The following is a 20230-nucleotide window of genomic DNA, read 5'->3' as shown; positions in this document are numbered from 1 at the left end:
CAGGTGCAGCAGGTGATCAAGAAGGCCAACGGAATGTTGGCTTTTATTGCTAGGGGTATAGAATATAAAAACAGGGAAGTATTGCTGCAGTTATACAAGGTATTGGTGAGACCGCACCTGGAATACTGCATACAGTTTTGGTGTCCATACTTAAGAAAAGAAATACTTGCTCTCGAGGCAGTACAAAGAAGGTTCACTCGGTTAATCCCGGGAATGAGGGGGCATATAAGGAGAGGTTGAGTAGATTGGGACTCTACTCATTGGAGTTCAGAAGAATGAGAGGCGATCTTATTGAAACATATAAGATTGTGAAGGGGCTTGATCGGGTGGATGCGGTAAGGATGTTCCCAAGGGTGGGTGAAACTAGAACTGGGGGTATAATCTTAGAATAAGGGGCTGCTCTTTCAAAACTGAGATGAGGAGAAACTTCTTCACTCAGAGGGTAGTAGGTCTGTGGAATTTGCTGCCCCAGGAAGCTGTGGAAGCTACATCATTAAATAAATTTAAAACAGAAATAGACAGTTTCCTAGAAGTAAAGGGAATTAGGGGTTACGGGGAGCGGGCAGGAAATTGGACATGAATTTAGATTTGAGGTTAGGATCAGATCAGCCATGATCTTATTGAATGGCGGAGCAGGCTCGAGGGGCCGATTGGCCTACTCCTGCTCCTATTTCTTATGTTCTTATGTTCTTAGGTCTATCAACATCTAAACGGGAAGAAAGATTTCACATTTTGGGTGGAGACTCTTCACAAATTCTGATGAAGTATCCGACATGAAATGTAAGCACCCCCCGCCCCCCAAATACTTGCATATAGAGCCCTATCATATCAAAATCACTCAAAGTGCTTCACACAAGGAATTACTTTAGAGTGCAATAACTGTTTTTAATTAGGCAAACATGGCAGCCATAGTGTGACAGCAATGCCCAGAGACTGCAATGAGTTGAATCACCAGTTGATCTGTTGTTTTATTGGTGTTGGTTGAAGTTGGCCCAGAACCGTGGGAAATCCTCCCTGCTCTTCTTCCAATAGTGCCGAGGAATCGTCAACAGGTGGACAGAATTTCAGGTGAACAATGCTTCCAAAGGACTGCACCTTGGGCACAGCAGCACTCCCTCATTGCTGCACTGGAGTGTCATCCAGAGGCATGGATAAAGGTTTTGACAGCAGTGCGGGTGCAGGCAATATTACGGGGTTGGCAGCCGATAGGATGTGGGGTTTGAAACTCAGCTGTGGGTTGACTAGAACCCCAAGGTTACACGCAGACTGGTTCAGCCTGAGTGAGCAGCCAAGGAAGGGGGTGGAGTTTTTTTTTATTCGTTCATGGGATGTGGGCGTCGCTGGCGAGGCCGGCATTTATTGCCCATCCCTAATTGCCCTTGAGAAGGTGGTGGTGAGCCGCCTTCTTGAACCACTGCAGTCCGTGTGGTGAAGGTTCTCCCACAGTGCTATTAGGTAGGGAGTTCCAGGATTTTGACCCAGCGACGATGAAGGAACGGCGATATATTTCCAAGTCGGGATGGTGTGTGACTTGGAGGGGAACGTGCAGGTGGTGTTGTTACCATGTACCTGCTGCTCTTGTCCTTCTAGGTAGTAGAGGTCGCAGGTTTGGGAGGTGCTGTTGAAGTAGCCTTGGCGAGTTGCTGCAGTGCATCCTGTGGATGGTACACATTGCAGCCACTGTGTGCCGGTGGTGAAGGTAGTGAATGTTTAGGGTGGTGGATGGGGTGCCAATCAAGCGGGCTGCTTTGTCCTGGATGGTGTCAAGCTTCTTGAGTGTTGTTGGAGCTGCACTCATCCAAGCAAGTGGAGAGTATTCCATCACATTCCTGACTTGTGCCTTGTAAATGGTGGAAAGGCTTTGGGGAGTCAGGAGGTGAGTCATTCGCCGCAGAATACTCAGCCTCTGATCTGCTCTTGTAGCCACAGTATTTATATGGCTGGTCCAGTTAAGTTTCTGGTCAATGGTGACCCCCAGGATGTTGATGGTGGGGGATTTGGCGATGGTAATGCTGTTGAATGTCAAGGGGAGGTGGTTAGACTCTCTTGTGGGAGATGGTCATTGCCTGGCACGAATGTTATTTGCCACTTATGAGCCCAAGCCTGGATGTTGTCCAGGTCTTGCTGCATGCAGGCTCGGACTGCTTCGTCATTTAAGGGGTTGCAAATGGAATTGAACACTGTGCAATCATCAGCGAACATCCCCATTTCTGACCTTTAATGGAAAGGGTGCAGAGTTTTTGGTGGGGGCTGAAGCCAATGGCTGAATCATTCAGATATTCAACTGCAAGGAAATTCCAGCTCATTCGTGACTTAACATCAGTCAGGCAGTCTGACAGCAGGAAGATGGTTGTGGGATTGAGAAAAGTGGTGGAGAGGTGGAGCTGAACCTGTGTCTATAGGAACATAGGAACAGGAGGAGGCCACTCAGCCCCTCGAGCCTGTTCCTCCATTCATGGATATCATGTCTGATCTGTATCCTAACTGCAACCACCCCCCTTGGCTCCATATCCCTTAATACCCTTGGCTAACAAAAATCTATTGGTAGGGATGGAACCAAGGTGAAGCAAAGAGGTGGCAGTGGAGGAAGATGTGCCTTGGCCTTGGTCACAAAGGATTTGTTGGAACTGATATAATCAGGATAGGTTCAGAGAGAGAGTAAGAGCGGGAGCAATCGGGGCTTAAGACATTATTTAAATGACCCTGTGTCTCATACATTCAGCAGTCAAGAGTCGTCCTACCTTCAAGATGGAGACATTTGCGATGCGGTCCAGAGGGCTCATCAGATCAGCTTCAATAAACAAATCCTTCTTGCCTGGCAACTGAGCACAAGCAGATTCCATCAGAAAGGAGAAGGAACGGAAACAAGGAACTAAATCAACTCACTTTCCAGCTTCTTCGAAAATACAGATAAATGTACTATCCCTGTGTGAGCGCAGTTCCATCAGTCGGTCGGTCCGGCCCCGGTCAGTGCGGGTCGGTCGGTCAGTGCGGGTCAGTCGGTCCGGCCCCTGTCAGTGCGGATCGGTCGGTCAGTGCGGGTCAGTCAGTCGGTCCGACCCCGGTCAGTGCGGGTCGGTCGGTCAGTGCGGGTCAGTCGGTCGGTCCGACCCCGGTCAGTGCGGGTCGGTCGGTCGGTTCGGCCCCGGTCAGTGCGGGTCAGTCGGTCGGTCCGACCCCGGTCAGTGCGGGTCGGTCGGTCGGTTCGGCCCCGGTCAGTGCGGGTCAGTCGGTCCGACCCCGGCCAGTGCGGGTCGGTCGGTCAGTGCGGGTCAGTCGGTCCGGCCCCTGTCAGTGCGGATCGGTCGGTCAGTGCGGGTCAGTCGGTCCGGCCCCGGTCAGTGCGGGTCGGTCCGGCCCTGTCAGTGCGGGTCGGTCCGGCCCTGTCAGTGCGGGTCGGTCGGTCGGTCGGTCCGGCCCTGTCAGTGCGGGTCGGTCAGTCGGTCCGGCCCTGTCAGTGCGGGTCGGTCAGTCGGTCCGGCCCTGTCAGTGCGGGTCGGTCAGTCGGTCCGGCCCTGTCAGTGCGGGTCGGTCAGTCGGTTCGGCCCCGATCGGAGTTAGAGTTTATTTGGGGGTGGGGAGAGTCCGGTTCCCGGCCCGGCTCGGCGCCTCTCACCTGCTCCAGTAAGTAGATGAGTTGGTCCCGGGCCAATCGCTTCAAGATGTCGAAGTCCGGCAGCTCCGGAGCGTCCCAGCGGCCCGCCATCTTCTACCGGGGAACCGCTTCCGGGGGCACTGCAGCCACTTCCGGCAAGATGCAGCGGCACCACGTCCCCTAGCAACGGGAGTAGAGGCTTCTCATGGCGCCATAGGCCTCAGTCCTGGAAATGGAGCTCCTTCAATTCCCTTTTCACAGATACCGAGTTACAGTTCATCAGTTCATCCTCATAAAGAAGTTTGACGCTATTGGGTGTCGCAAATATCTAACCCCAAAAGAATGGGCCAATCACTTGAGGATAGAGGTTGATGTGTTTGAGGAAACCACTTTCTTTTTCTCTTTCCCGCTTTGAAGGGATGGCAGTTGGGGGACCACTGTTGATGTTAGCGGCCCTGAGCAATGCATGGGAAAATAAATCAGCTAGGCTTGCTGCTCCTGATCTCTGGAATGTGCGTATCTGCAGGCACTGTCTGATCTCAGTAGTGGTGCCACCTCAAAAACAAGTAGCCTGCTGACACCGTTTAGACAGATGAAAAATGATCACCTCAGTGATTTTCAGGAGAATTGCTTCAATCTGTGGAATTCTGCTGCAGCACGATTCACTATCCGAAAGCAAGAATGACTGAGTAAATGAAAAAATACATGGATTCATTGTAATTAGGGACAAAAAGTACAAAAACTAATTTACTGAATAAACCGCCCTCCCTGGGAATGGGAGGTAAGCAACGTCCTTTTAGGTTCAAGATGCCAAATCTGCGGATTGAAATTCTGTGGAATGGTGGGCCTGTCAATGGCAACTGGGATTCTCCTCACTTGTCTCCACTTAAACCTGCAAGTCCATGCCGGAATGAATAGGGTGATTCTGGCAGCAGGAGGCTTACCAGTGCTCTGTGTTGGTTAGCCATGCGATTTTAGCCTTCAGTGATACCTCTGTGCGTAGTTGGGGGTCCCTCAAACTTGCCAATGCCAACATGCGCCTAAGCTCTCTGGATTTAGGTAAGAAGGCTGATTCTCTACAGAGACACAGTGTGCATTCATATCAGGCAAATAGAAATTCTTCCCGTGTGGAATCCTCAATAGTTTGGTTTAAGAAGATTTTATAAAGAAACCCCCCAATTAAAATGTACCTGCTATCAAGATCTTTGTGGATGAAAAATGGAAGACCCATTTTAAAGAAGGCCCTCTGCTTCCCAGTCAATTATTTAGAATCAATTCACACCAATTAGCTAATAGTACAGTTCGTGACTCAAGAACATACGTCCAACAAAACAAAGAACCTTTATTTCAAAACAGTACAAACCATGGAGGAATTCATGGCAACAAAATAACTGAGTAGGCGAAAAAACCCATCAGGCACCGAAACTGAGTGCGAGCACATTTCTGAATATTTAGATTTAGAGATTTTTACCTCAGTGCAGAATGATTATTACTGTAAAATGAACAGTTCTGAATAGACACAGCAGTACATTCATTGCCTGATCCTATGAAGTTTAATCTTTTTCAAACAGAATCCTGTTATCCAGTAAGAATGTTTCTTTCTTTGAACAGTGCATCCAGGCTCTTTTCCAGGACCTGATTGGTTCCTCTAAGTCCACCAACGACTTGGGAAGCCCAGATGAAATATTCTTCAACCCGTCTCTCCGTCCACCCTGAACAAGAATTAAAACAGAACAAAAGTCAGGGTGAGATAGGCATCCATTTCCACCAGAGGTTCCTCAACCCTCTATTACAATTCATTCTTTCACAGAAAGAAAGACTTGCATTTACATAGCATCTTATCACATCCCACAGAGCGCTGGACAGACAACTAATCATTTTTAAGTGCAGTGACTGTTTTGTAGCTAAATGTGGCAGTCATTTTACACACAGCAAGGTCCCACAAACAGCAATGAGATGAATGGCCATTTACTCTGTTTTTAGTGTTGTTGTTTGAGGGAGGAATGTTGGCCAGGACATCGGGGAGATCTCCCAGTTCACGGTATCACAGTAGGTACAGCACAGATGGAGGCCATTTGGCCTATCATGCCTGTGTTGGCTTTTTGAGAGAGCTATCCGATTAGTCCCATTCCCCTGCTCTTTCCTCATAGCCCTACAAATGTTTCTTTTTCAAGTCCCTTTTGAAAGTTACTATTGAATCTGCTTCCACCGCCCTTTCAGGCAGTGCATTCCAGGCAGTTCTTCTTAAAATAATGCCATAGAATCTTTAACATTCACCTGGGCCACCATAACAGGCAAACAGGGCCTCGGATTAATGTATTTTCCAAAGGTCAGCACCTAACATAAGAACATAAGAAATAGGAGCAGGAGTAGGCCAATCGGCCCCTCAAGCCTGCTCCGCCATTCAATAAGATCATGGCTGATCTGATCCTAACCTCAAATCTAAATTCATGTCCAATTTCCTGCCCGCTCCCCGTAACCCCTAATTCCCTTTACTTCTAGGAAACTGTCTATTTCTGTTTTAAATTTATTTAATGATGTAGCTTCCACAGCTTCCTGGGGCAGCAAATTCCACAGACCTACTACCCTCTGACAATGCAGCACTCCTCCAGTACTGCACTGCAATACTACTCTAGTTTATGTGCTAGTCTGGATTAGGTGCTAATGTCCTGGAGCGGGCTTGAATCCACAACTCGCCCAACTCTACACGCATGCACTTTCCAGCAAGAGGTCATTGGATCACAACCGGGGTTGGAAACCCTGGCTGTTTTTCCCCACCTAATGCACCAACACTTGACACTAAAAGAAGCATTCCTGAGATCAGGGAACCCAACGGCAATTAAACGTGGGCTGTAGAGTTGGGAGGAAGAGAAACAATTACAAAGGACTGCGGCCCTGACCTACTGGAGTGCAGCGTTTGAGATCCCGCAGGTTGTATAATTTATCTGCCAGTTTCACCAGTTTGGCTTCACGGCTGCAGTGAGGCGCATGTTCAATCTGCCGCTGCTTCCTCTCCTCCTTCAACAGAGACTTATCATCCGTCACCTCAGCAACAATACTCCGCACCTTCTCTCCAAACTTCTCCTCAATCTCCGCAAATGTCGTGTCTGTATCTTCAACAGTGTCATGAAGAAGCGCAGCCTTGCAAGGGAGCAAAGAAAGAGAAAATCTCATTAGTTCCACGCGTCGGAGTTGAATTATTATGTATCTCAGTGTCAGGACACGAGTGTCAGGCATCTCAGTACCAACCCTGCCAAGGCCAAGGCTGGGTTGGTAATACATTCACCTCTGAGTTAGAAGGTTATGGGTTCAAGCCCCATTTCAGGACTTGAGCACCTAATTGAAGCTGACACCCAGGGACTGCGACATAGTCAGTGCTGCTGCATTTCATAATGATACATTATTGAAGGATATGCTGGCAGGATTCGATGGAGTAGGGAGGGAGGAGGCTCGTGTGGAGCATTAGCACCAGCACGGACCAGTTGGGTCGAATGGCCTGTTTCTGTGCTATAATTTCTATGCAGTTCTAAGTAGTTTTCACTTATGATGTAAGCAGACAATCATGTTTAAGCTGATTGATTTGGTGCCGTGTCAAGTCCTATTCCTACCAATTTTCACATTTAACCCGTGCCGAGTACTGTACAGCTTTACATAACAAGTGCCAGAAGGTGTGAAAACAACCAGTCCCAAATGGTGACGACTCACTTAACTTCCAAACAGTGTTCACACATCAACTTCAGTGTGAGTCAAGGACAATCATCTTGTTCTCCTCCAACTTTACAGACCAGATGGGTCCCAGATTCAATCCCTGGTCTGTGCTCAGTGTCTGATCTCAGCTGGGTCAGCACGAGGTGGGGTTGGGGAGGGGGAGGGGGAGGGGGAGGGCTACAATTTGCCACAGTGGCCCCTTTGGCTAGAGAGGAGAAAAATCAGCCTGGGTTGCCACTCCTGATTGCTATCCAGTGACTCCTGTTGCAAAGTGTGCCTCAGATGAGCTGTGATGTCTTCCCTGGTCAAATAGTCCGCCTGCACTCACTGAGCGGCCGCACACTTGAAGAGTGACCGCTAGGGTGAGGTCTGAGAGGGCCTGTGGAACCATGCCCCAGCTCCAGTTACACCTACTTCAGAAAGAATGTCAGGGTGTACGATAGATTCAATAATGTGATACCAGAAATGAGAAGCATTTGTTTTGAGAAGACACTGGAGAAAATGCCATTGTTTTCACAAGAATAGAGAAAGTTAAGAGGGGATGTGATGGCAGTGTTCGAATTTATGAGGAGTTTTGATTAGGTAAGTCGGGGAAACTTTTTATCATGAGTCAGTAATAAAAGGCATAAATTTAAGATCACCCAAAGAACAAAGGGAGAGGGTAGGAGATTTTTTTTTAAACGCAGACTATTGCCACATAGAGTGCCTGACCAGAAACAACAGTAGAAGCAGAATCCATAATAGCATTTAAAAGATAAGTAGATAAATACTTTTAAACAACTTGAAAGGGTTTGGGGAAAGGGTCAGGGGAGTGGGACTGAGTGAGCAGCTGTTTCAGAGAGCCGGCACAGGCACGATGGGCCAAATGGACTCCTTCCTGCTTGGTAAAGTTCTATAAATCACAGAGGAATCAACACGGACAGGAGAGGAAAATGGGAAATTTGGGGGAGAAAACATCATTGCTCCTGTTCAAACTCTGGGAATTCTGGAAATGACTGAGTTGAGTTTGGCACGATGGCAACGAAGCTGATTTTTGTGACGTTTACCTGTAAGACGACCACATCTGTGATTGCAGCTTCATGGGACAAGATTCGGGAAACACCTGTAAACGAACAGAAAAACAGTGATGAAATCCTGACTAAGAGTGACGTTTTTATCAGGAAACTTTCAAACTAAACACACTGAAAAAATATTGTGTTAACTGTGGCTCAGTGGGTAGTGCTCTTGCCTCTGAGTCAGACAATCAGAGGTTCAAATCCCACTCCACAGACTTGACAATAAAATCTAGGCTGACACTTCAGTGCAGTACTGGGTGGTCACTGGATAGCAACTGCGAGCAGGAGCCCTGGCTGATTTTTTTTCCCCTCCCAAAAGGAGCTTCTCTGAGCTCAGAGAATCTAACAAAAAAAAACGGAGATCGCACCAGGGCTGGAGAATTGAAGCATTTTGACCGGCTGCCCAGCCCAAGGGCACTGAAGGAGAATCCAAAGCAAATTGGGAGCAGGATTACTGCTCCAACTCTTGTAAAAGTTCACTGAAAACTTAAGTTACAAACACCCCCGACTCAGCTCATCACCGGCTCTTCTTCCATTGCGACTGGACTTTTAAGTAAATTGGAGAGTTTGTCAAGAGTTAAACTTTTTTTTCCCCACACAAAACATTTGGTACTTTTCACGTTCAAATTTTATTCAGTGTGAAAGGAATTTTTTTTAAAAGGAAACCTGTTCGTTTAAGGATTTGGGGATCGGGTTTGAATCCCTCTCCTCCCCTCCTTACCCAGCGGGTGGTTGATGTATGGGGTTCCCTCGGGGTCGTTGCGCCGTTGATTTTTGTGCTTTTTTGCAGCAAAATCAGCGGCTTCCAGGATCTGCTGCACATCAGAACTCATTGCGACTTCCGCATCCGGATCAGCGGCAAGAAGCGGAGCTGGAGCCGGAGCAGGACTGGGGATCGGCGATACAGCAGGAGCGGAGAAAGCACACTCCCCACAGATGGCAGGAGATTCCTGAGGATTAATTCCTACAACCAGGAAAAGTCCCAGTACACAGGAGCATAATTCCAGGAAATACTCCCTGGCAATCCCCAAGAAGCACAAATTCCCAAATAAGACCGACACCCACCCAACTCCTTCCAAACTTTTAATCTCCTTCCAAACTTTTAATCTCCTTCCCACCCCAAGCCGCAGCCAGACTCTGCAGTTTAACTGGGGACCTGACACCCACGGGGAAAAAAATCCAGCATAACTTCTGACCAATTTACATTCCATTCTCCTTTACTATACGGTCAAAATACAGACACACGCTGAAAAGTTTAACAGTCCAGTCTTCTGAAGTTTTTTTAAAGTTACGCTGTGTTTCTCTCACAGGAGGAGAGGGGCGATTGTCTCAGAAAATCTAACTCGTAAATTACTCTTACATCTGTTGATGAATAGTGAAAGTTTTTTTTATGCGTAAGATGCCAATGGAGTTGGGAAGGAAATTTCTGAAACTCACTCGACAGTGGCACCTGGTGGCCAGTAACTACAACGTGACAGTTGACATAGCAAAACTGAATGGGAAATTTTTCCAGAACATTATGACCCAAAATTGTAACAAAGGGAAGTAAGGTTTGTGGACAGAATTGTATGCTCAGTGTAGATCTTTGTTGTTGTGCTAATTATTTAGCACAGGGAAAATTTGGGACAACATTGAGGGTGTTGCTGTTGGACATCTTCAGGTCCCAACTGCAAAATATCTACAGCAGGGCCGGTCAGGTCAGAAACACTTCATACCAGATATAGGAGGATCTATGTGATTGCGTAACATGTTGTCCATTCATTTAATAATATGCCACATCCTATTGGGTAAAGGTACCAGTTGGTGTCCTGAGCCACAAGGACCCAGGTTCAACTCTGAGTTAATTGATCTCAGCAGGGTACCTGGGCCAGGGAGGGAAAAGATCAGGCAGGATCCTGCTCACGATCCAGTAACCACCCCCCCCCCCTGCTAGACAATGCACATGTGAGGGCAGAATCAACTATGATGCCCTACATGGTAGATTAGCTTGCCAACACTCACCATCTAGACTCACAAATTAAGAATTACTAGATGAGTTACCAAGGGGGGAATCTGCAACTTGTGGAACTGTGCCCCAGCCAGAGTCTGTGCGCCTTCATGAGAGGAGGGGAGAAAACATCTAAACTCTTAAAAATACCTCTCCTATAGAATGGGTCACACACCGGCACCTCCCCCCTCAGGCCCGGGTTCGAATCCACTCTCGACTGATGGGATTAAAAGGCCTCAGGTGATCATGGTTGGTACAGCACAGGTGGAGGCCATTCAGCCCAACATGTCTGTGCCGGCTCTTTGAAAGAGTTAGCCAATTAATTCCACTCGCCCCTGCTCTTTCCCCATAGCCCTGTAAATTTTTCCCTTCAAGTACTTATCTAATTCCCTTTTGAAAGTTACTATTGAATTTGCTTCCACCTTAAACCTTAAATATTTGAACAGTTTTGTCCCGGTTCCCAATAAACATAGAAGCAAAGCACAAAATAGCCCCAATTATCAAAATCACTGAGTTTTACTCTGTACCTAACCCGTGCTGTACCTGCCCTGGGAGTGTTTGATGGGACAGTGTAAAGGGAGCTTTACTCTGTACCTAACCCGTGCTGTACCTGCCCTGGGAGTGTTTGACGGGACAGTGTAGAGGGAGCTTCGCTCTGTATCTAACCCGTGCTGTACCTGCCCTGGGAGTGTTTGACGGGACAGTGTAGAGGAAACTTCACTCTGTATCTAACCCGTGCTGCATTTGACCAGAGAGTACTTGAAGCTGTGCAAAAAATAACCCCTTACATATAAACAATGACAGCGACAAGTTCTTTATTTCATCGTTTATTACACCTGGTGGAACAGTACATCCATTGGAAAAATGTCAGAGGCTTTGATTTTGTTTTAATATTGAAATAAACTATGCACAAAACTTTACAGAAATGCAACAGAACAGGAGGAAGCCCTTCCCAGTGACATCAGCGCACCATATCCCAATCCAGGATTTCACTAATGGCAGCAGTGCCTCCTGTTACTGTCGGAACAAATCCGTTACTTTACACATCCCAACTTAACAGAATCGGTTTTCCCAATGGCTCAGCCACTACATTCACTTCCCAGAATGAAACAGACCCACACAGTTCAATTCCTGCTCCATACTGTCAGCTGCAGTGCTACTACTGATCTCAGTGACTGAGATAGAAACTCCCGCTCCTGCCCACCGACCAGTGACTCCTGCGGAGGGCATCCTGTCCCCGCTGTGCGCGCGCGTGTGCACGCTCGCTGAGGTCCAGATCGGGCTTGGTTGTGATGCTTCTCACGGTTAAATAGTCAGCCTTCACACACTGTGTAGGTGCACAGAGAATGGCTACCTGGGTGAGGGGCCAGAAGCAAGTGGTAGTCACACAACTACATCCCAGCAAGTGGTCAGCACCGAGAGGAGAGGAGAAAATTGAAGAGCTCGCTGCATTTTTGTGTCAGCCCTGTCTCAGCGGGTAGCACTCTCGCCTCTGAGTCAGGAGGCTGTGGGTTCAAATCCCACTCCCGTGACTTAAGCACAAAATCTAGGCTGACACTCCCACTGCAGTACTGACGGAGTGCTACACTGTCAGAGATGCCGTCTTTCCGTTGAGACGTTAAACCAAGGCCCCACACCTACCCACTCAGGTGGATGTAAAAGATCCCATGGCACTATTTTGAAGAGCAGGGGAGTTCACCCCGGTGTCCTGGACAATATTTATCCCTCAACCAACATCACTGAAACGGATTATCCGATCATTATCACATTGTTGTTTGTGGGATCTTGCTGTGCGCAAATTGTCACGTTTCCTACATCACAACAGTGACTACACTTCAAAAAGTACTTCATTGGCTGTAAAGCGCTTTGGTACGTCCTGAGGTAATGAAAGGTGCTATATAAATGCAAGTCTTTTCATTCATAAGTCACTCAATCACACAAGTTAGGTTTCCTGTTTGGGATTGTTACAGGAGTCCAAGTTATTAATCCTATAAAGAAAATTTCCTTCTTGGTCATAAAACTCGTAGCCCTTCTGTACGACTTTCATTTGGTTTTCAACCCCACTTGCAGCGAGTTTCTCCAATTCCTCCTCGGTCCACTGAGCTCCTGTTGATTGCTCCGTGTCAGGTGAGAGGCAGGTTTCATCGCACTCTTCCCTCTCCTGGTGAGCAGCCACCTTTCTCCCAGTCCTGGCCTTCACAGCATCAGGACTGAACTGAACAGCAAGTTTTGTGCAGACTCCCTGTGGAACGGGAACGATTCTTCCCGTCTCCTTGTTGGTGGGACTGTGCGCTCTGCCCTGTAATTCAGAAAGTACCGGAAGTGATACGGTCCCCTGGGAGAGTCTGGGTGCGACTGCTTGTTTGGTGGCCTGTTTAGGATTGGCCAGCACCTGTACGCCAGGTGAAATGGCAGTTGGTGGCTTTGTTCCGTGAGAGAGAGTCAGTGTCGCTGCATTGACTTTTGCATCTTGCTTCATCCTTCTCTGTAACGAAGGGATGAACTTACTCCTCAGCACTCTCCGGATAACATCCTCACTCACCAAAAATCCCTGCGCCAACTGGGGCACGCTCCACTCCTCTGGAAACTGCTCCTTCAAAAACCTAAAAAATGTTAGAAATCAAATAATTTTACACAGTTTGAAGCCTAATTAAACGTGCTAGAGAACAAAAGCTTATACAGAAACAAGCCAGTGAATTGCACTTATTTACCGGTTTATTACATCCCTCAGAAACATCCCAAAGCATTTCATGTACAATTAGTTACTTTTGAAGTTCCGTGGCTTTTGTTATGAAAGCAAGTAAAGGACGCAGGAATAGGAGGCGGCCATTCGGCCCCTCGAGCCTATTCCGCCATTCAATTAGATCATGGCTGATCTGCACCTCAACTCCATTTACCCGCCTTTATTCCGTATTCCTTGATACCCTTACCCATAAAAATCTACCGATCTCAGTCTTAAAAAGTTTCAATTAATCCCCAGCATCCAGAGCTTTTTTTTGGGGGGGCGGGGGGAGGAGAGGGGGAAAAAAAGAGCTCCAGATTTCCACTACCCTGTGTGAAAAAGTGCTTCTAGATTTCACTCACGAACGGCCTAGCTCTAATTTTCAGATTGTGCCCTCCTTCTTGATCCCCCATCAGAGGTAATAGTTTCTCCATATCTCTCCTATCGAATGCTTTTAACATCTCAATCAGATCACCCCTCAACCTTCTAAACTCAATGGAATACAAACCTAGTTTATGCAACCTGTCCTCGTAATTTAACCCTTTAAGCCCCGGTATCGATCTGGTGAATCTGTGCTGCACCATGCCCTCGATGTGAAGCGTGTTTCGATCCTGGGATGCTGATTTGTTTTAGGCTCAGTGGGTAGCAATCTCCCCTCTGAGTCAGAGAGTCGTGGGTTCAAGTCCCACTCCAGAGATTTGAGCACACAATCTAGGCTGACACTCCAGTGCAGCACCAAGGGAGCGCGGAATTGTCGGAGGTGTCGTCTTTCAGATGAGATGTTAAACCGAGGCCCTGTCTGCCCTCTTAGGAGGATGTAAAAGATCCCATGGCATTATTTCGAAGAAGAGCAGAAGAGTTCTCCCTGGTCTCCTGTCCAATATTTATCCCTCAACCAACATCCTTCAAAACTTGGTCATTATCACATTGTTGTTTGTGGGATCTTGCTGTGCGCAAATTGTGTTTCCGACATCACAACAATGAAAAAGCACTTTGGGACGTCCTGGGTGTTGTGAAAGGCACGATATAAATGCAAGTTCTTTTTTTGTTTCTTTTTTAAAGCATTACAGAGCCCTGTAGTGAGTAAATGTAGCACCTGCGTTAAACGGAGTTGCCTAGACAAGGTGGTTACATAACTCGTAAAAGCTTCTATACAACTGATCTCAGCTAGGACAGCGGTTGGGAGCTACAATTGGCCTCAGCACTTCTTTGTTCTGGGGAGGGGGAGAAGTTGAGCACGATCCCTGCTCCTAATTACCAACCAGAAACTCCTACTGGAGTGTGCGTGGGAATGGAGTGAGGACAGGATCAGTCTTCGTGCTATCCAGGTTCACGAGGGGAAGAACAGCCACTAGGGTAAGTGCCCTGCGCCCGACGCATCGTATCCCAGAGTCGGGAAACGATGTCTGCCCTCCTGTATCCGTGAGCCGAGTATCGGGCTACTCAACCAAGGGGGTCGTTGCAGCCGGGCCTGATCCAGGGAACGCCAGACGTCCACGCAACTCTGGCTGATTTTATTCTCTCTCGCTGGCTCAGGGCACTGGGACCAATTTTGGTGCCCCGACTGACTCAACACAGACTGGAGATCGAACGAGGAACATTCTGGGTCTGCAGTGCTCGTTGCCACACCGAGCCATCGGGAAAGAAGACTTGCATTTATACAGCACCTTTCACAACCTCAGGACGCCCCAAAGTGCTTCACAATCAATGAAGCACTTTTTTGAAGCAGTAGTCACTGTCGTAATGTAGGGAAACGCAGCAGCCAATTTGCGCACAGCAAGGTCCCACAAACAGCAATGAGATAACGACCAGATAATCTGTTTTTAGGTGGGAAGCTTTGCCACGATGCGTGCATTTGTTTAAAGTTGCAGGCTGACAAAACACAGGCCACGTCATGTGTAACAGCACCGGGTTTAACCTTTACCTGATCTGCTGCAGTGCCTCTGACGTTAGGGACCGTGGGGGGGCCCCAGAAAGACCGAACTCCGCCTGAATTCTCCGAAACTTAACAGCTTTCCGCTTCCTCTTCTCAGCTCTGCAAAATTGAGATGGAAAATGCAGAGTAATATTTTCTGAAATCTACTCGTCAATTCAGACTCCAAAAAGCACCCTTAGTAAACGTTACAAATAATCGTAGTCAAATAGCAATTGTTTCCACGTTTGGCTGTTTTCTCGATTATAGTTCCTATTTGCCAATACTGTTTATTTACTGTTACTATTAATTTTTTTTTTAAAACGTGGTTTATAGAACACAGCGCAAAGATTAAGGAGCATTTTCAGGTTATCAAAAAATATTAGATAAAACTACAATTGTGGATTCTTGTCCATATTTGCCAAAAATCCTTTGAAACACTAAACACAACCATTGCCAGAGTTACCGCACCGAATCCCAGTCAGATCTGATAGATTTATTTAAAAGGGAACGTTGGCCTCTTTTTCTTAGAGAAAAAGAATTGAAGATAAATAAATAGAGATGGCAGCAAAATGTATAAACAGCCTTAGGATGAATGACCCTGCCTCCACCGCACTCTGGGGAAGGGAGTTCCACAGACTCACGACCCTGAGAAAAAATTTCTCCTCATCTCAGTCTTAAATGGGAGACCCCTTATTTTTAAACTGTGGCCCCGAGTTCTAGTCTCTCCCACAAGGGGAAACATCCTCTCAGCATCTACCCCTTCTAGTCCCCTCAGGATCTAATATGTTTCAATAAGATCACCTCTCATTCTTCTAAACTCCAATGTATACAGGCCCAACTTGTCCAACCTTTCCTCATAAGATAGCCCCCTCATCCCAGGAATCAGTAGAATGAACCTTCTCTGAACCGCCTCCAAAGCAATTATATCCTTTCTTAAATAAGGAGACCAAAACGGCACAGTGTTCTAGATGTGGTCTCACCAATGCCCTGTACAACTGTAGCAAAACATCTCTACTTTTATATTCCATTCCCCTTGCAATAAATGACAACATTCCATTTGCCTTCCTAATCACTTGCTGTACCTGCATACTAACTTTTTGTGATTCATGTACTAGGACACCCAGATCCCTCTGTACCTCAGAGTTGTGCAATCTCTATTTAAATATACTGCTTTTCTATTCCTCCTGCCAAAGTGGACAAGTTCACATTTTCCCACATCATCTGCCAAATTTTTGTCCACTCACTTAACCTATCTATATTCCTTTACAGGCTCCTTATGTCCTCTTCACAACTTACTTTCCTACCTACCTTTGTGTCATCAGCAAATTTAGCAACCATACATTCGGTCCCTTCATTTAAGTCATTGATATAGATTGTAAATAGTTGAGGCCCCAGCACTGATCCACTCGTTACATCTTGCCAATCTGAAAATGACCCATTTATGCCTACTCTTTGCTTCCTGTTAGCTAACCCAATCCTTTGTCCATGCTAATGTGTTACCCTCTACACCATGAGGCTTATTTTGTGTAGTAGCTTTTGATGAGGCACCTTGTCAAATGCCTTCTGGAAATCCAAGCACACCACAGCCACAGGATCCCCTTTATCCACATTGCTTGTTACTTCCTCAAAGAACTCTAATAGTCAAACATGATTTCCCTTTCACAAAGCTGTGTTGACTCTGCCTGATTGCATTGAGATTTTCTAAGTGCCCTGCTATAACTTCCTTAATAATAGATTCTAGCATTTTCCCTATGACAGATGTTAAGCTAACTGGCCTGTAGTTTCCGGCTTTCTGTCTCCCTCCTTTCTTGAATAGAGGAGTTACATTCGCTATTTTCCAATCTGATGGGACCCTTCCAGAATCTAGGGAATTTTGGAAAATTAATACCAATGCATCTGCTATCTCTGCAGCCACTTCTTTTAAGACCCGAGGATGAAGTCCGTCAGGACCTGGGGACTTGTCAGCTTTTAGTTCTAATATTTTTTTCAGAACCCTTTCCCTGGTGATTGAAAATGTTTTAAGTTCCTGCCTCCCTTTCACCTCTTAATTCACAATTATTTCTGACCAATGCCACAGACCAACTCATTTCTTATTAATATAATAAAGTTACTATTGGTTAATAATTGTTAGTGCATGAATAACACTAATGTATTGTAATTAATAATAACTTGTAGCGACTAGTTACCATTGTGCTTTGGTTACCGTTATTTAATATTGCTTGTAGTTACGATTAATAGTTATTAATGATTTGTAGTAACTATGTTAGTTATTAATGCCTATCAGTTATTAATTACTTTTGTTGCCGTGTAGTTATTAGTTAATATTAATGTACTGTCGTTACCACTAGTTAATGGTTATCAATGATTTGTGTTACTATTTTAATTAAGTTATAGTTACAGGTAATTATTACGGTAGTTACTGTGAGTTAACTAATGGTGACTGATTTAATTAACGATCTTAACCTGATTATTTCCTCCAACTCCTCCACCCCGGGCTCGGCCTCCCCTTCCCCGCTGCTGGAGGCCCTGCTCTGAGCCGAACCCCGCGGGGAGATGACGGCCTGAAGCCGGAGCCGCGGCGCCGGTGTCCCAGGCCGGAGGCCCCGCCGAGCCGAGGCCACCATCGAGGCCCACATCACACCGCCTGCCCGGCCTCACCGGATCCGGAAAAAATGCCACATCCCACCACCGACTGCAGCACCAAGGGAAACAAACCACGCCGCACAATCGTTCCGCCGTTGGATTGGTCCCAATCACAGAGACACCAATCTGTAAAGGCTCCTCACTCTGCTGATTAATTTATTTGTATTCCATAAATTTCTCTCCTCCTCGCCTGAAGGTGCTGATTCTTGCTGGGGAACCGGTTCCCTTTTAAAACCTCACCCCAGTGGAAATTCTTCACCAGTGTCAGCAGGATATTTGACCATGGGGTTGGCACAGCCAAAGCTGATCCTGTCCTTTACCTAATGTCCACAAACATGCATTTTCCAGCAGGACACTGGCTGATTTTTATCCACCCTCCCTCCTAAACCCAGATGCACCGAAGCCAATTATAGTACCCCCTCCCAACTGAGGTCAGCTAACTTGTCGTAGACCAGGGATGAAATCTAGGCGGTGTGACTCCAGACAACACCAGGTGATGCATTGGGGCCTACATTTTAACCCTCAAAAATAAATTATTTCAATATATTTTGGAACTACCCCCACCTTGTGAAAACGAAGCGCATTTTAATAATCTCAAAGTGTCGTTGTGGCTCAGTTTGTAGTACTCTCGCTCAAAAGGTTGTGAATTTAAACCTCAGCCCAGGACGTCATTATATAATTTGGCTGACTCTCTGGTGTAGTACTGAGTGATTGCTGCACTGTTGCAGACGACATCTTTCAGATGAGATCTTAAAAAGTCTGTCTTGTTCCAGTGGTTCAGGTTGACTATAAAGATCCCATTCCACTTTTTAAAGAAGAGCAGGGAGTTCTCCCGGTCCTGACTGACATTCCTCCCTTAACCAACATCACCAAAAACAGTTTAATTGGCCACTTATCTCATTGCTGATTGTGAGACCCTACTGAGTGCAAATTGGCTGTCGTGTTTACCTACATAACAACAGAGGCTACACTTCAAAATAATTCATTGGTTTTGAAGCACTTTGAGATGTGATAAGGTGCTATGCAAATTCTTTTCTTTGTCTATTTACCACATGACTACTAGCAGCCATGCAGGAACCTGGTTTAGTTCGAGGTCTAAAAAAAGAGAAAGACTTGCATTTATATAGTGCCATTCACGACTTCAGGATATCCCAAAGCACTTTCCAGCCAAATAAGAACTTTTGAACTGTAGTGACTGTTGTAATGTAAGAAACGCAGCAGCCGTTTTACACACAGCAAGGTCCCACAACAGCAATGTGATAATGACCAGGTAATCTTTTTAGTGAGGGATAAATATTGGCCAGAACACTGGGGCGAAGTCCTCTGCTCTTCTTCAAAATAGTGCCTTGGGATCTTTTACATCCACCTGAGAGGGCAGGTGGGGCCTCAGTTCAACATCTTATCCAAAAGACAGCACCTCTACCAGCGCAGTGCTCCCTCAGTACTGCATTAGGAGCATCAGCCTTGATTATGTGCTCAAGTCTCTGGAGTAATACTTGAACCCACAACCTTCTGAGTAAGAGGTGATAGTACTACCAAGTGAGCCATAGCTGACGCATAAAATACAGCCCACCATTTACAGTCCACCTTCCTTTCTACTTTGGCCCCTCAAGACTTCATGCCCATGTGCCTCTGGACCTCCAATCACAGTTTATCTGACTGTGGGGTAGTGAGTGAGCTGGGATAAAGTGCCCATCCCTCTCCTTTTCTTGCAAAGGAAGGAAAATAATGTCATTAGGAGACAGATGATATTCCAGATCCCACAAAGCAAATGAAAGGGCCTTATTAAATATTCTTCTTCCTGTATGGAAGTGCCTGACCTACAGTTGGTAACTGCCCGCAGAAGCATGGGTGGTCGCTGTGTGCGTGAATCGCAGGTACGGACCCATGTCCTATGAAATGGTGGTGTTGCATGTCTTCAGTATTCCTGAAAATAGCCCGTAACAAAATGTCAGTGACTGACACTGCCCGACGTGATGGCTATATTAGCTAATGACTTGGAACAATTGGTCGCTCTTTCCTGCTAAGTCGTTGGTATCACAATGGTCATCTCCGTCAGCTCGCTTTGTTACATCTGATGTCAAAAGAAACCAGGTTCCATGGTAAGCCCTTTTAAATGGCTTTCCCCCGTTCCCCTGTTGCAGTGATGCCCACTATCTGCACAGGTGGTGCCCTAACTCCAGCACCTTACCCTTTCATGTATGAGCCTGGACAATGAGTGCTCACGGGCTACTTAACCATGAAGGGCATCCCAGCCAAGCCCAATCCTGTCCTCACCAAATGTCCACTTTCCACCGGGGGGCAGCTGCATAAAGATCAGGAGAAAGAATCCATCTCCAGTTTTAGGGGAATGCCAAATGCTGCCCTGGTTGAGATCTGCTACCTCAGTACACACCAGGCTTTGAACATAGTTCACTGTGGTCCATCTGAGCAGTGTATTTATTAACCAAGCCAGCAGGTTAGTCAGGAATCTGTGACTTCTGTCTGCATATGCAAAACTTGACCGAATGCCATCCATGCTGGGGAGATGGTGTAGCTGTTCAGCTAATCAGGCATACAAAGATACTGATATCTATTTAAATAGATGAATAGACAGCATTCGTAA

General features: G+C 46.5%; 3 protein-coding genes across 4 annotated transcripts in view; all 3 read right to left on the bottom strand.

Moving 5' to 3' along the window:
* vps33b (VPS33B late endosome and lysosome associated) overlaps positions 1-3730 on the bottom strand; it is a 30811-nt gene extending 27081 nt beyond the window's left edge. Inside the window, exons 1-2 of the mRNA XM_067973481.1 lie at positions 3617-3730; positions 2742-2822 (exon numbers count right to left, since the gene is read on the bottom strand). Coding sequence (XP_067829582.1) covers positions 2742-2822; positions 3617-3706 — 171 coding nt within the window. The 5' untranslated portion in view covers positions 3707-3730. The remainder of the gene's footprint in view (positions 1-2741; positions 2823-3616) is intronic.
* A 1187-nt stretch (positions 3731-4917) lies between these two features.
* hddc3 (HD domain containing 3) lies at positions 4918-9283 on the bottom strand. Of its 2 annotated transcripts, none has more exons than XM_067973275.1 (4): positions 9080-9283; positions 8350-8405; positions 6500-6736; positions 4918-5307 (listed from the first exon to the last, which is right to left on the bottom strand). In XM_067973275.1, the coding sequence occupies exons 1-4, from the start codon at positions 9189-9191 to the stop codon at positions 5149-5151; spliced, it is 564 nt and encodes a 187-aa protein (XP_067829376.1). In that variant the 5' UTR covers positions 9192-9283; the 3' UTR covers positions 4918-5148. The 2 variants fall into 2 exon arrangements, with proteins under 2 accessions (XP_067829376.1, XP_067829377.1); XM_067973276.1 differs by having other exon boundaries at positions 6496-6736; positions 9080-9279.
* Positions 9284-11156: 1873 nt separating this feature from the next.
* ngrn (neugrin, neurite outgrowth associated) lies at positions 11157-17662 on the bottom strand. The gene is made up of 3 exons (XM_067973480.1): positions 17446-17662; positions 14992-15102; positions 11157-12948 (listed from the first exon to the last, which is right to left on the bottom strand). The coding sequence occupies exons 1-3, from the start codon at positions 17616-17618 to the stop codon at positions 12288-12290; spliced, it is 945 nt and encodes a 314-aa protein (XP_067829581.1). The 5' UTR covers positions 17619-17662; the 3' UTR covers positions 11157-12287.
* Positions 17663-20230: the final 2568 nt, after the last annotated feature.

Source organism: Heptranchias perlo, chromosome 38 (genome assembly GCF_035084215.1).
Source record: "Heptranchias perlo isolate sHepPer1 chromosome 38, sHepPer1.hap1, whole genome shotgun sequence".
NCBI lineage: Eukaryota > Metazoa > Chordata > Chondrichthyes > Hexanchiformes > Hexanchidae > Heptranchias > Heptranchias perlo.
The sequence above is the reverse complement of the archived record's forward strand: the minus strand, read 5'-3'. Positions and strand labels throughout refer to the sequence as shown.